The sequence below is a fragment of the Lissotriton helveticus genome, chromosome 5_1 (assembly GCF_964261635.1).
Source record: "Lissotriton helveticus chromosome 5_1, aLisHel1.1, whole genome shotgun sequence".
Taxonomy (NCBI): domain Eukaryota; kingdom Metazoa; phylum Chordata; class Amphibia; order Caudata; family Salamandridae; genus Lissotriton; species Lissotriton helveticus.
Window position 1 is genome coordinate 1,721,360,802 of NC_136065.1, and position 14,505 is coordinate 1,721,375,306.

Below are 14,505 nucleotides of genomic sequence, written 5' to 3' on the forward strand. Positions count from 1 at the left end.
GTAAAATTACACGAAAAACGATCTCACTTTTGTCCCTTCAGTAGCAGGGCATTAACAAACCCACAGCCTGCTCAGCGTTCATTTTCCGGTTTAATAAACCTTCCGGTCTCCCTTCCACTCAGTGCCCTTGTTTACCCTGCTTAACTAAACAAACTCGCCCGTATGCTGCACACAGGCGTCCTCGATTAACCCCGAATGCCGCCTCTCGTCCTCGCGCCACTGAAGCCCACGCTTCGTGGGACCGCTTTTACTATGCTGGAGAGTCCCTGCTTGCCCCGCACGCTAGCTCCTTACTTTGAACCGCCAGGCAGCGCCCCGCACTCCCCGGATCCAATTACTTGGATCAGTTGCCGCACTGCCGAGTCCCCACCTGCCCCGCACAATACCTCGTGTCGCGCTGGTGCCTGACGAGAACGTAGCCCCTCTGTGCTCGCGCAGGGTCCCTGGTGCCTCCGCTTCTAAACTCCTGCGATCCTCTAAGCCCGCGTACGGTCCCTCGGTGCCTCCGCTCCGAATCTGCTCGATCGCAAACCCCGACTCGCTCTCCGTGTCCTCAGCTTCCCGCGGCTCTCCGCATTCCCCGCAAAATTCAATTCTCCGCCGGATGCTATAACCTGAAAAGTAAATGAGAAAATTAAACAGCCCCACGATGGGGCGAGGAGCGAGCCTGGGAAGCGCGGGCACAAAGAGTCCGCTTCCCGCGCTCCCCAGGCTCTTAACCCCTTCCTAGCTGCGGCCCCGCCCCCCGGCCCGGAAGTGCAAAACCACTTCCGGGGCAAGGGCGGGGACGCGCAACCATGAAGGGATCGGCGGGAGAGGGGAGGGGCCGGGCCCCGCCATGTGTGCGTGGGGGGCCGTTTGGCCCCCCCTTTTCTGGAGCTATGCTGATGTGCTGCATGTCAACCCTGGAGAACAGCTAGACCTCAGACAGAGTACTTGAGGGCCAGAGTATAATAATATCACTTTCCTTCACTGGGAATATTTTAGAACAAAGAACAGAACTGTGCCATACTACTAGGCAGCTCAGGTGGGCTTCGTGTGTCGAAATACCTGGGAGTGCAAGCCCGGGGCTGTGACAAGGATGTCAAGCAGCACCAGCAGTCCTGAGGCCATCAAGAAGCTGCTGGAGAGCACACAGAGTGAGCTGTTGAGCCTCTCATTGAATGCAGAATGGAGGTAAGGCGGCCAGAATATTTTACACTTGAGGCACGACCCTACTAGGACATATACTGTTACTCCTACAGTCAGTGGCACCTTTACATGTGTTAAAATATGCCAGCAGTCGTTACCTGAAAATCCCAACTGCAGCCACAAGTATGAAATATGTGTAGGACAGCTGATTGAGAAAAGAGAAAAGCGTTATCTAAGGTGGGGCTCAGGCATTTACTTGGTACATCGACAATGACACGAGGGGGAGGCGAGAGGAAAGCTGGACTGTGTGTGTGTTCCTTGCTCCGTGAGATGACAGGTTCTCTTGACCAACACCCCAGCCTTCGGCTTAAGAGAGACACGCAGCAGGTTTGGGTACAATATGCCCTTTATTAGCCAATTTAAGCAGAGGGCAGGGAAAGGGTCCTAATCGACTGAAACATTCGCGCAGACAAAGTGGGCACCTTAAATGCTATATTATCACCCTGCTTTCACAGGCATTAATTAGCCCAGGTTTATCGCCACAGCAGGCGACAGGCAGATATTAGTTTTTTCCTGAGGAGTGCTGATTGATGAGGCGTAAGGGGGGGAGGGGTTTGGGAAGAAGAAAGCAAATTGCCAAGCCATGTGTGAATTCCTGGGGAAGTTCTCTCTTCGGCTTAAAGCTTCACTTCTATCAATTACCTGCCAGAGATGATGTTAAATGTTTAATTCCTATGCTTGCTTGTCAAGTGTGCTGTGCCTGCAACTTTGCAGACACCAAACCTACCCAATGAAAATAGTTCAGCATTACCCTAAAGTCATTTTTCTTGTTGTGGACTGCTTAATGTCGATTCCAATATGTTTCAGCCTGACACATAAGCTTTCCACAATCGCTGTTTCCATTTCACAGCATTACCGCTTGCTGGACTCAGACACTGGAAAATAATTGCTGTTGTTTTATAAATGAAAAGATTTTCGTTTACTGGTGTGCGGATTGTGTGTGCTCCAATTAAAGATTATACCAATATATTGCTGCAAAAGTAATAGTTGAAAAGCACATTATGTAATTACCAAGCGCAAAGAATTAGCGTTGCAAATGCAATGGGGTATTTTTGGTTTGCAAGGCTCGAGAGTGTGTGCGAAGTTAAGAGACTCCTCTTAGTGAGTCACAATGCCAGCTTCCATCGGGTGTCTGCAGTATTGTCTTGTCTGCAACTTTACAACTACCTTAAGCAGTCATTAGTGAAACTTGGCAGGTGTTTAGGTGGGTGAGTTGTGCAACTCCAACAGCTTGCGGAACTCTGAGGAAGTTCACTGAGTTTTTATGCAACTCCACGGAATTCCGCGTAGCTCCACCCACCTCTACTTCTAAGAAGGCTTTTTGAAGTGCACAGAGGTCCTCCCTTTCTGCTCTGGCTCCAGACTCACTACAGGGCGGTATGAAGCCCTTTGTGTGGGGACAGGACACATCATTTTCAGATGTAAGTGTTAGGTTGTACCTAGCTCCTCCCTCACATCCTTCCAGGATGGCCCATCAAGTCACATTTAAGCTCTCATTATGTGTGGCTGTCTAGGGGGAATACACAGAGGCCAGCCGCTACTCTCCCCAGCTGTATATCAGAGGCACACTGTAGTCACACAGGGCTATGAGCAGAAAAATGGCAACTATCTAAAACTGCATTTTCAAAATTATAATGATAAATTCAACTTTGCCATTAAAGAGGATTTATCATTACAATGTCCATAGGTACTAAACATCCGAGATCTACTTTCTCCCAATTAGTAATTACAGCTGATTAAATATAATAAGGAATCCCAAATGATATTCTATAGGAGGGTTAGGCCTCCTAGTAGTGAAAAACGAATTTCAAAGTTTTTCACTAACAGGTTATGTAAAACTTCAAAATACATTTCCTACCTTTTACCTACACAGCACCCTACACTACGGGCTACCTTAGGGGCTTGGTAAGGGGTTTTAAATGCCATGTCGACATGGCAGTGTGACAATGCCTTCATGCTGAAATAGTAGGCCTGGCACAAGTTTTAAAGATTTTTGTTCTCGTGAATAACACATTTTGAAGGTGAGTCACTGCTTGGCGTCCTCCTTCTCCCCATGATTTTAACCATTGTGCACAAACAACACTAATGTAAGATATTTTTCCCTTAGAGGCTGTCCTTTCTTCTCTTCAGTCCTGAAGAATACCCAACTTGATGCTTAGTCATTATGCACAAACACATAGGGTTGAAACGTCAACGTCATTGCTAAATGCTATAATAATCATAATAACCTTGAATTTGTAAAATACACAGCTACCTTCGAAGTGGTTTCCCACTGCTGGGGGCCCTCGGGAAGATTAAGCGAGCTATTGCCCAGAGTCACATGGTGCTGGGCTGACCTGCCGCCGGGTATCAAAACCTTGAACTCTGTGGTCAGGAGTCAGGCACCCTGGCCGCTGCGCCACTTCTCTTCCACAATGCTGCATGTCCTACTTCAACTATCCTAAGAAAGTTTACCAAAGTGAAAGGATAGTTTGAACCTGGAATCTATGGGGAACAGACATTTATGCTTTTCCATTTGTTATTTTTATTTTCTCATATATATTATGTTCTTAATTATTGTTGTGTCTATATTGTAAATATTCCTTTTTTCACCATGCACCACGATGTCACGCAGTATGTTGTGTGATTTATTATATGTTTTGAATGTGTTTTGGGCAGCTTTTGAGAAAAATATATAAAAAAGTAAATATGACTTGTTCGATACAGTATTTCATATATGACATTGAATATATCAATTCAAAAATAGTTTTTTTGTCATATTGTGCTTCTTTCAATAAGGTGCTGTACATATTGTGTTCATTTGATGACAGGAGACAAATAAGAGTAACATCCCTTCGAGTGTTGGATAAAGGGACCACAATACGACTCTTTGATACAGATGTTGAAAGTTCGACAACATACACAATTCTTTTGCTAAGGAATTCTGCTACCCAACAAAACACGTTGTAACTTATAATTCTATACCAAGGTTCTGAGGGACACAGGACAACCCATTTATATTTAATGATTGATGTACAGTTGGTAAAACATCTCCTACAAGATAGAGTCTAAACAATCTACCCTAGCAGTTTAAAGCAAAGGTCCCAGGTTTCTAATTCCAAACTTAGTAAAGCGTGTTGGAAGTGGATATCCCAATCCCATAATGCAGACAGTCTATTTTCGCTACAGGTATGTATACCTTGAACTCTCATTCAGACAGCTTGGCACACTTTGCATTCTTCATATTAAAGTTGTGGACAGTAATTGTGTATTCCAACAGTCAGCTCTGATAGCAGTTCAGAGCATTGCTGACATTTTGCTTATTCCATTCAAACTGGTCCAGCCAAGGTCTTTGTCACAAAGTGTGAGTAGGAAGCTCAGGTGCTGCTGTGAGCCTCCAGACAGGAAAGACTCAAAACATGGGGAGACACGCAAGCAGGCCTGTTCCACTTAACTAGCTGTTAATCTTTGAGAGCATGATAGTGCTTCCAAAGAACAAACAAATCAGGAAAAGGGAGGGGGAATCTCCATCGTTTCAAAGGGTTCTATGTCGGTTTTACTTAACATTCCTCAGTTTGACTCACCAGAAGTGATCACTGCATGTACCTGTACATAGTGACTTCTGCTTGTCACATCTCCTGTCTCTACTCTCTATCCAACCCGTACCCCCATCTTAGTTATTATTAGAATTAGAATCTAGTATAAACAAAAGGGATCCCTATGTAGATACGCCCATATGTGTTACAGACGCCTCATACATGCAAAGGACCTGGAGATGTAATCACGTCATCTTGTCATTGTTTCAGAGCAATAAATACATTGTGATTTGTTCCAGGGTATACAAAACGCTAAATTAAAACTTTACGATCTCCCAGAATGCAAGAAATGTCCGCCAATATATATTTTTTTCTTCTGACAAGGAATTTATGTAACTAAAGGTAACTCATCACTGATTCAATCACTCATTGCTGTGAATAAGCAAAAGAAATTATGCACCACTTGTGCTGATTGTTGAACTAAAACTTCTGAATATTTACGGCATTTACAATGATCAGGTTTATTCACATTTTCACCAGAGGTTCAGAGATACAATGCACATTTTAATCACAAAAAGGTAAAATCGAAAAGGCTGCTCTTCGTTTTTTAGGGCTCGCCTGGCGTTGCAGCGAGAAGCGCTGCCGCAGGCAAGCCTTATTGTTGTTGTCTTCCCTCCCCAAGTGGCACAGACCGGTGCACGAGCAGACACCGGTCTGTGAACGCGCGAGCCGCAGGGAATGCCAACGTGCACGCTCACGGCGTCACGATCCTGCCCTCCCACGTCTCTTCCAAGGCGCGCTGCAGGCCGACTCATTTCTTTTATGCAAATGATGTCTTTCACGGCCGCGCAGCTTTACTGCCGCGCGGCCAATGCTTGTGGACATAGGCATCAGTCCCCGGGGCCCTCCATCGTGGCATTCACTCCCTTCCCGCCACTTCGGTACACCTTCGACCAGACCTCCGGCTGAGGACAGAGATGTGGAAGGGCTCCTCAAGACACGGAGTGCCCAGACCCCTTCACGGCGGGAATCAGTGAGGTGCACAGCGGCTCCAGATCCACTCGCGGTGGCAGCAGGACGCACTCCAAGGTAGCAGGATAACCTCTACTCTCACCACACAGCGAGCTCCCAGGACCAGGATTCCTCTGCACCTTCAGGCTGACACTACTCCCGGCGCATGGTCCCCGGTGCCTCTCAGCCTGAAGTTCAGGTGAAGAAACACATTCCAGGGGCTCCCAGTGCACAGATCACCCCTAAGCGGCGCTTCCATTCCCAAGGCAAATGCCATTCTTATCACCCCCCTAGCAGGCTGGGCAAAGGCAGCGCGGTAGAGCCACCTTGCGGCCACAGGGGAAAGTGACACGACGGAATAGGAAGGCATCTTAGACCGCTAGTCCGCGGCAGCACACTTTGACAGAAGTATTTAGGCAAGGCACCCGCAAAATATGGGGTGCTTGAAGAGCACATGACAGCCCTAATGCACACACACTCCAATAACTGGACGGATAAAGAAAGAGGCAACCTCATACTCAATGCAGTGTACTGTAGAGCTTAGGAGATACAACCCGAATAAAAATACTAGAACTACAAAGTCCATTGACGGGAACTTCACCCCAAAATGAAGGTGGTTTACAGACAATAGTGGTCCATATTGGAATTTTGATAAGGCGCAAGCAAGTTGTATGGCCCCTTTAAATAATATCGCTTTGTGTAATATCGCTTTGTGTACCTGAGTCATGGAAATAAATTGTGTACTCCATTGACCATACCGTCAGGTAGGGCAAGTCACTTGCGCTATTGAGGATTCTCCCTTGTGCGCACTGCTAGCCTTTAGCTCTTTAATGTAATCACTCCGAAAGTAAGCCCTGGCTGAGAAAGCTGCACGTCCTAGTAAATGGTGCGGCGAGTTTTGTGTTCACAGCATGACGAGTGCCGTGAAGTGGTCTTGTGGTGTCACGTTGGAATTATGCAAAATACACACAGACACTCTAAGGGGATTGGGATGAGTAGCAACACCACCTTTTGAGAGGACTTGTCACAAAGCCAGTCTTGCATGCACATTCGGCCCTTTCAGTGAGTGCAGCACTGCTCCACGTACACCCTTTATTCTATGTTTTCTGGAGTAGGAGACTTGTGCGATTTCCGTAACCTATTAGTATTTGTCACATACTTTCTCCTGAAAATTATGCTTTCTGTGCCTGAATACTGGAGTTAATGTGAAATTGGGCAGGAAGCTGTCCAAACTGGTGCCATCCAAATCACCCTGCCCTCTGAGCCCGCGCACTGCTCCTCCGCACTTGTGTTCAAGACTCTTCAAGATACTTGCTTGTTTTCCTTCTTCTGTTTCTTTAGATCTGACACTCCTTATTTCTCTTTGCTGACTCGTTAAGTGCGAGAGCTCATGGGCGTGTCGGTCATAACGGAAACAGCAAGGTCTTTAATTTTTGCACCGACAGGGACTTTAAAATACTGCTACCCTTCTAAAGTGGGAGTGCTCCCTTCTATGTTATCAGCTCTATAACTTTCAGTGGTATATGAAATGAGTGTCCCTGTGAACTGTGTAGACATTATTCACATTTATTTAAAACAACATTAATAAAGAAATAAAGTAAACACACTGTAAATTAATCACAATGAGCAAGTACTGCAATTTATAAGTTATAATAACAGTGCCCCAAAAGAGAAAAGAGTGAGGTAGCGTAATGCTGTGAAGAAGAAAGAGATAGATAAAGAATGATAATATTCGTGACAAGTAAATATATCAAATTCCTGACTTATTTACACAATAAATCGGCTTCAGATCCCTGAGCCAAAGAGAGGAATCATGAATTATCCCATTATTTATCAAAAACGTCTATTTGACACTGGGATGTAATATCCAAAAAATGCGGGCGGTGTCAACTGAGAAAGAGGGGAGGTAGCCGTCGACGTTTCGACCCCAAGCTACAGCTGTAGGCGTACTTGAGGCCTTACATCGGGGTCTTCATCAGGACAAGGGTGTAAACAGGGGTGCACTACAAATTGTGTAAGAATATAAATAGATAATGTGACATAAGTAAAAATTCCCCATACAAATTGAGAGGAATTATGATGGTAACATCCACACTGTGGAGAAAAATAGAAAGAATTACCATGGTGCGTGGAGGTATTTTCATACGATAATCAGTTGAGGGAATCCACTTTTTTATTCATCAAAGTCTGAAAAATTAGAACGGCTATATCATACCACTTTGTAAGGAAATGAATTTCAATTTGTTGCAACTCTTTGTCAGTTAATTATACAAAGTCGCTAGTCTATCTCCCAATGGATCTTAAAAACCACACTCCTAAGCCAGACCAAATTAAACCAAACTTCATCCAAACCAGTACTCATGACAGGGAATGTCATTCTTTGGACATACTTATCGGGTAAAAAAGGCAGGGACAAATATAAAGATACTTATACCCACTGTAAATTGTAGTCGCAACAACATATTACGATGAGTTTAAAATATTACCCCTCTCAGGTGGTGTTGATCACAAATTGACATCATGATGTTTGTAAATCATACCTTAGGGTAGACCTTAAAGGCGTCTAATTCAATGGTGGGTAGGAGCCGTAACGTAATATGAAAAAGCCAAGACCTACAGAAATGGAACGGAGGTATTACTCGTCTCCGTTTCGTCCAAAACATTGACCATTACCGGCGTATGGCAACCAGTGTTAACAAACACATACCAAATCAGGGCGGGTAGTCGCGTCGTGTTTAAATCAATTCACTCGCTTCGGAAGGTTTCCTGTAATCGGGGAGATTACTATCAGTTAAAGATAAATGCGGGCCAGCTTTAAAACAATGCCACTTTCATACTCGTTTCTTACCTAATGCCGGCGTCTCGTATTCCTAAATCGCTCTCAGTGGCAAAAGGCGTCAACTGTACGTACTCGCGTTGGAGCCGAGTATAGACGCCGAAGATATAGATCAAAGACCTTTTAATCCAAACACCCAGTTATTAGTAACATGCGACATTGTGTCACTTTATACGAGTATCCCATAAATGGACGCAATTACGATGATGGAAAAGGCTCTAGACACCAGGACTGCACCAGTTCCAGTCCCGACCTACTTCATTTTGGATTCCCTCAACTGATTAACGTATGAAAATACCTCTACGTACCATGGTAATTCTTTCTATTTTTCTCCACGGTGTGGATGTTACCATCATAATTCCTCTCAATTTGTATGGGGAAGTTTTTACTTATGTCACATTATCTATTTATATTATTACAGCATTTGTAGTGCACCCCTGTTTACACACTTGTCTTGATGAAGACCCCGATGTAAGGCCTCAAGTACGCCTACTGCTGTAGCGTGGGGTCGAAACGTCTACGGCTACCTCCCCTCTTTCTCAGTTGACACCGCCTGCATTTTTTGGATATTACATACCAGTGTCAAATAGACGTTTTTGATAAATAATGGGATAATTCATGATTCCTTTCTTTGGCTAAGGGATATATTTACTTGTCACGAATATTATCATTCTTTATCTATCTCTTTCTTCTTCACAGCATTACGCTACCTCACTCTTTTCTCTTTTGGGGCACTGTTATTATAACTTATAAATTGCAGTACTTGCTCATTGTGATTAATTTACAGTGTGTTTACTTTATTTCTTTATTAATGTTGCTTTAAATAAATGTGAATAATGTCTACACAATTCACAGGGACCCTCATTTCATATACCATATAACACCCAGGTCCCGAGTGGATTTTTTTGGGTAAACCTCCCCTTTCTCAATCTATCTGAGCAGGTGCACACCTGCGAGGTTTTTGTCTTAATTTAAATTGTTTTTAGAGCTTTTCTGTTGAGACCATGGTGGAAAGTGAATTGCTTTCCTATACCGAAGACTATATCAACACACTCTTACAAGACCAGTCTAACCAATTCCTATCTAATACTAGTTTACATGTGGATGTCACTTTGAGTGACAAGGTCAGTAGACTAGAAAGACTTGAGAAGAAACTTATTAGGACACGCCTACATGGATACTTACTAACAAAATATTTACAAGAAAATAATATTCCAATAGGTTTACAAATCAAAATAGAACCTGCCATATTAGTTGACGTACCGAAGATCAAGGAGGGATTCAGCTACGTTGCCAATAATTGCTCCCGGCACAGGATGGTGCTGGGGTGGAAACAGAAGCTGAACAAGTTCAATCCCTCACTAAAGAAATTGCTGCACTGAGAGCTGAAATACTTGGAGATAACACTCTAACGAATGCTAAATCTGCATTGGAGACCCTAGATGCCACACTGAAAGATTTTGATGTAACTACCCAAACTAAGAAATTGGAGAAATTGGCTAAAGATCTGCGAGCATTTGATAAGAAGAACGTCTACCTCCAACCTGATTATTACAAACAGGACAATCAAGGTCGTTTTTCAAATAGAGGTAGAGGTGGCTTTAGAGGTAGAACATATACTACCTTTTCAGATTCTTCATACAGCTCCGGAAGTGAATCAGAACCAACAACGCCAGGACCATCATACAACTATCAATATCCAGACTTTAGCTATCCTCAGTATCCACCACCACCTCCTCATTTTTTAGGAAGAGGCCAGACGCAATGGAGACCACCACGGGGTCGCGGGAATTGGTCCAGTGGACAACAGCGCGGACAAGAATCCAACACAGGGAACCAGAATGGAGGCAGAGGCCGTGCACAGAAACAAGTAACGTTCCGTCCGGAAACCCACGGGGAAATTTCCACCGGGAGGAACACCTATCGGTGGTGACCACTGCACCTGCACCAGTGACTGAAATCGTCTCTAATCCCATAGTGAATATCTCTAAATATAAGCTATCAGAAGAAGAACAAAAGGTGCTGAGCAAGGGACTCTCCTATGTTCCAACTACTCCTCCTAACAGGTTCCAATTGAAAACTGAACTATATAATTTCTTCAGGAAGATCGGCCTCAGATATTTCTTCAGACATTCCACTGCCCAACAAAGATCATCTGTAACAGGATTGAGGGAACCTTCCACCTTTTTTCCACCATCTTATGCCATGAGTAATAAAATCCTTGCTTTCGAAGATGTTGTTACCCAAGATGTAGAGAACGCTGTTACTAAACCGAAATACACCAGGTTTAACTTGAGTAGAAATCAAAAGATGGCCTTTAAGGGTCTTAAGGAGAATGCGGAAATAGTCATCAAGCCCGCCGATAAGGGCGGGGCAATTGTGATCCAGGATACCATTGCCTATAAAAAAGAAATCTATAGACAACTAATAGATGGAATTAGCTATAAACAAATCAATACCGATCCATCAAAGAACCTTGCCCTAGTGATTCTACAAACCACACAAAAAGGCCTTGAGGAAGGTTTTTTGTCCGAACAAGAATTTAAATTCCTCAATCAAAGTCACCCTCGCCTTGCGACAATTTACACCTTGCCCAAGGTGCACAAAGGCCTTGATAACCCACCCGGACGTCCAATTGTGTCCGGGTGTGGGTCCATGCTGGAACCTCTCTGCCAGTATATCGATTTCTTTTTAAAACCACTAGCCACAAAAACTAGGGCTTATCTCCGCGATACCACACAAGTCATCAATCTCATTGATCAAAGACCTTTTAATCCAAACACCCAGTTATTAGTAACATGTGACATTGTGTCACTTTATACGAGTATCCCATAAATGGACGCAATTACGATGATGGAAAAGGCCCTAGACACCAGGACTGCACCAGTTCCAGTCCCGACCTACTTCATTTTGGAACTTTTAAAGATTGCTATGATGAGTAATTTTTTCATTTTTCAGAATGACTTTTTCCTCCAAACGAAAGGAGTAGTGATGGGGGCTACATTTGCCCCAAATCTGGTAGTCCTATATATGGATGATTATGAGAGCAAATTCATTTTCCATAATGCTAACCCATTCGGACACCACATGGCTATGTGGGTCCGTTACATAGATGATGTGCTGTGCATTTGTGATGGCACAAAAGAAGATCTTACATCATTTCACGCTTGGCTTAATAACAAGAGTACAGACATTCAGTTTACACTGGAAGCTAATAATGAGAAGATTCCCTTTTCGGACATCACAATCTATGTCAATCCCGACACAAACCTTTTGGAAACAACTTTGTTTCGGAAACCATCGGAGCGTAACTCCTTATTAGAGTATAATAGCCATCACCCGAGGGGATTACGCGACAACCTTCCTGTTGGCCAATTCTTCAGGATCTGTCGTAATTGCTCTTGTAAAGAGAACTATATGACCGAGTCACAAGATCTCTCGAGCCGCTTATTGGCATGCGGCTATCCAGCACGTTTAGTGAAACGTGCACGCAAGAGGGCGTGGTATAGCCCTCGAGAAAGTCTTCTAACATCTGAACCAAAAGAAAACACAGCCCTGGAACGCATCATTTGTGTAACTACCTTCTCAACCCGCAGTAACGACGTCAAGAAAATCATCAATCATCACTGGAGTCTAGTGGCAGATGATCTTGGACAGAAGGCCCTCCCCTTACACTCTTTCAAGAGAGCATGCAATATCAAAGATCAGGTGGTGCAATCGTTTCTACCTACACCAAAGAATCCTACAATCCAGTCAATGTGGCACCTTCCACCAATTGTGGGTCACACTAGATGTGGCTCCTGTGCAGCCTGTGAGACTACAATCCAGACAAAAGAACTGATCAATAGAGGCAGGACCTACCCACTAAAATCCCATACTAACTGTAATACATCCAACGTAATTTACTTAATCAAATGCCCGTGTGATTTAGCATATATAGGCCAAACTCAACAAAAAGTCAAGGCCCGTATCCTACAGCACGGCAGTAGGATTAGATGTAGTGTACATGGGGCTCCCTTGGTAGATCATTGTACTAGACAAAACCACACTCCAGACACTTTACAATGGCTAGTTCTAGAGAAGATTATCCTGGGTCCTAGAGGAGGTGATATTACACATATCCTCACCTTGAGAGAATCCAAATGGATGACCACTTTAGACACTATCCGTAATGGATTAAATGAGGCTGAAAATAGTCATGCACAGTTGGCCAGATTTGGTCGTTGAACATACAATCATACGATTTTCACCCTCATGTTTGAGAGGTGCATCTTCCATAATTAGGTATACAGAGAAATTGCATTGTTTGTATAGATTTGATTAAACATCGTACTTATAACTGCTGATAATATAAACTTAGGCAATGCACTCTTTGTTACACTAAATCGTCAACTTTGGAGATATTTTGATACATCTGTATTGTGTATTTTTACATTCCTCTGAGTATCTTTTCAGTAGTTCTGTTCAACTTTCTACAAATTACATGTATGTTTGCTGCTTCACCCTCCTGCGTGAGAAGTGAGTGGCAATCTGCTCCTTCCAACAATTTTATATGATGTGGAACTAATGGCTTATAATATCGGGAATGCCATCCAGAACTGTCTGTGGTCTATTATTTGACAAACTATTAACATTTCGTGTCGAGCGTGAGCTCCCTTGAAAATGCTAATAAGCCATGCTTACCACGGGATACTAATTGTATTTCCACCAGATCATGAATTATTACATTATAAGAGTAGCGTATTGAACATCTGATCGATTACGCTTCTATATGTGGTTACGTTACTTCAGAAATTTTAGGTTCTATCAGAGTCCATTCCACCCTGAATTGTTGATACAGGCTTCACCGTTGCCCCTAGAAACGACCCAGAACTATCCTAGCGGTAGTCCCTTGTCTATATCTTCGGCGTCTATACTCGGCTCCAACGCGAGTACGTAGAGTTTACGCCTTCCGCCACTGAGACCGATTTAGGAATACGAGACACCGGTATTAGGTAAGAAACGAGTATGAAAGTGGCATTGTTTTAAAGCTGGCCCGCATTTATCTTTAACTGATAGTTATATCCCCGATTACAGGAAACCTTCCGATGCGAGTGAATTGATTTAAACACGACGGGACTACCCGCCCTGATTAGGTATGTGTTTGTTAACACTGGATGCCATACGTCGGTGATGGTCAATGTTTTGGACGAAACCGATACGAGTAATACCTCCGTTCCATTTCCGTAGGTCTTGGCTTTTTCATATTACGTTACGGCTCCTACCCACCATTGAATTAGACGCCTTTAAGATCTACCCTAAGGTATGATTTACAAACATCATGATGTCAATTTGTGATCAACACCACCAGAGAGGGGTAATAATTTTAAACTCATCGTAATATGTTGTTGCGACTACAATTTACAGTGGGTATAAGTATCTTTATATTTGTCCCTGCCTTTTTAACCCGATAAGTATGTCCAAAGAATGACATTCCCTGTCATGAGTACTGGTTTGGATGAAGTTTGGTTTAATTTGGTCTGGCTTAGGAGTGTGGTTTTTAAGATCCATTGGGAGATAGACTAGCGACTTTGTATAATTAACTGACAAAGAGTTGCAACAAATTGAAATTCATTTCCTTACAAAGTGGTATGATATAGCCGTTCTAATTTTTCAGACTTTGATGAATAAAAAAGTGGATTCCCTCAACTGATTATCGTATGAAAATACCTCTACGTACCATGGTAATTCTTTCTATTTTTCTCCACGGTGTGGATGTTACCATCATAATTCCTCTCAATTTGTATGGGGAATTTTTACTTATGTCACATTATCTATTTATATTCTTACAGAATTTGTAGTGCACCCCTGTTTACACCCTTGTCCTGATGAAGACCCCGATGTAAGGCCTCAAGTACGCCTAGTGCTGTAGCGTGGGGTCGAAACGTCGACGGCTATCTCCCCTCTTTCTCA

The 14,505-nt window shown here is 43.4% G+C and overlaps 1 protein-coding gene across 2 annotated transcripts in view; it reads left to right on the forward strand.

Annotated features, from left to right (window-relative positions):
- Positions 1-879: 879 nt before the first annotated feature.
- LOC144753799 (nicotinamide N-methyltransferase-like) overlaps positions 880-14,505 on the forward strand; it is a 501,337-nt gene continuing 487,711 nt past the window's right edge. For both annotated transcript variants that reach the window (XM_078641370.1, XM_078641371.1), the window contains exon 1: positions 880-1,176. In XM_078641370.1, the coding sequence (XP_078497496.1) occupies positions 1,171-1,176 (6 nt within the window). In that variant the 5' untranslated portion in view covers positions 880-1,170. The remainder of the gene's footprint in view (positions 1,177-14,505) is intronic.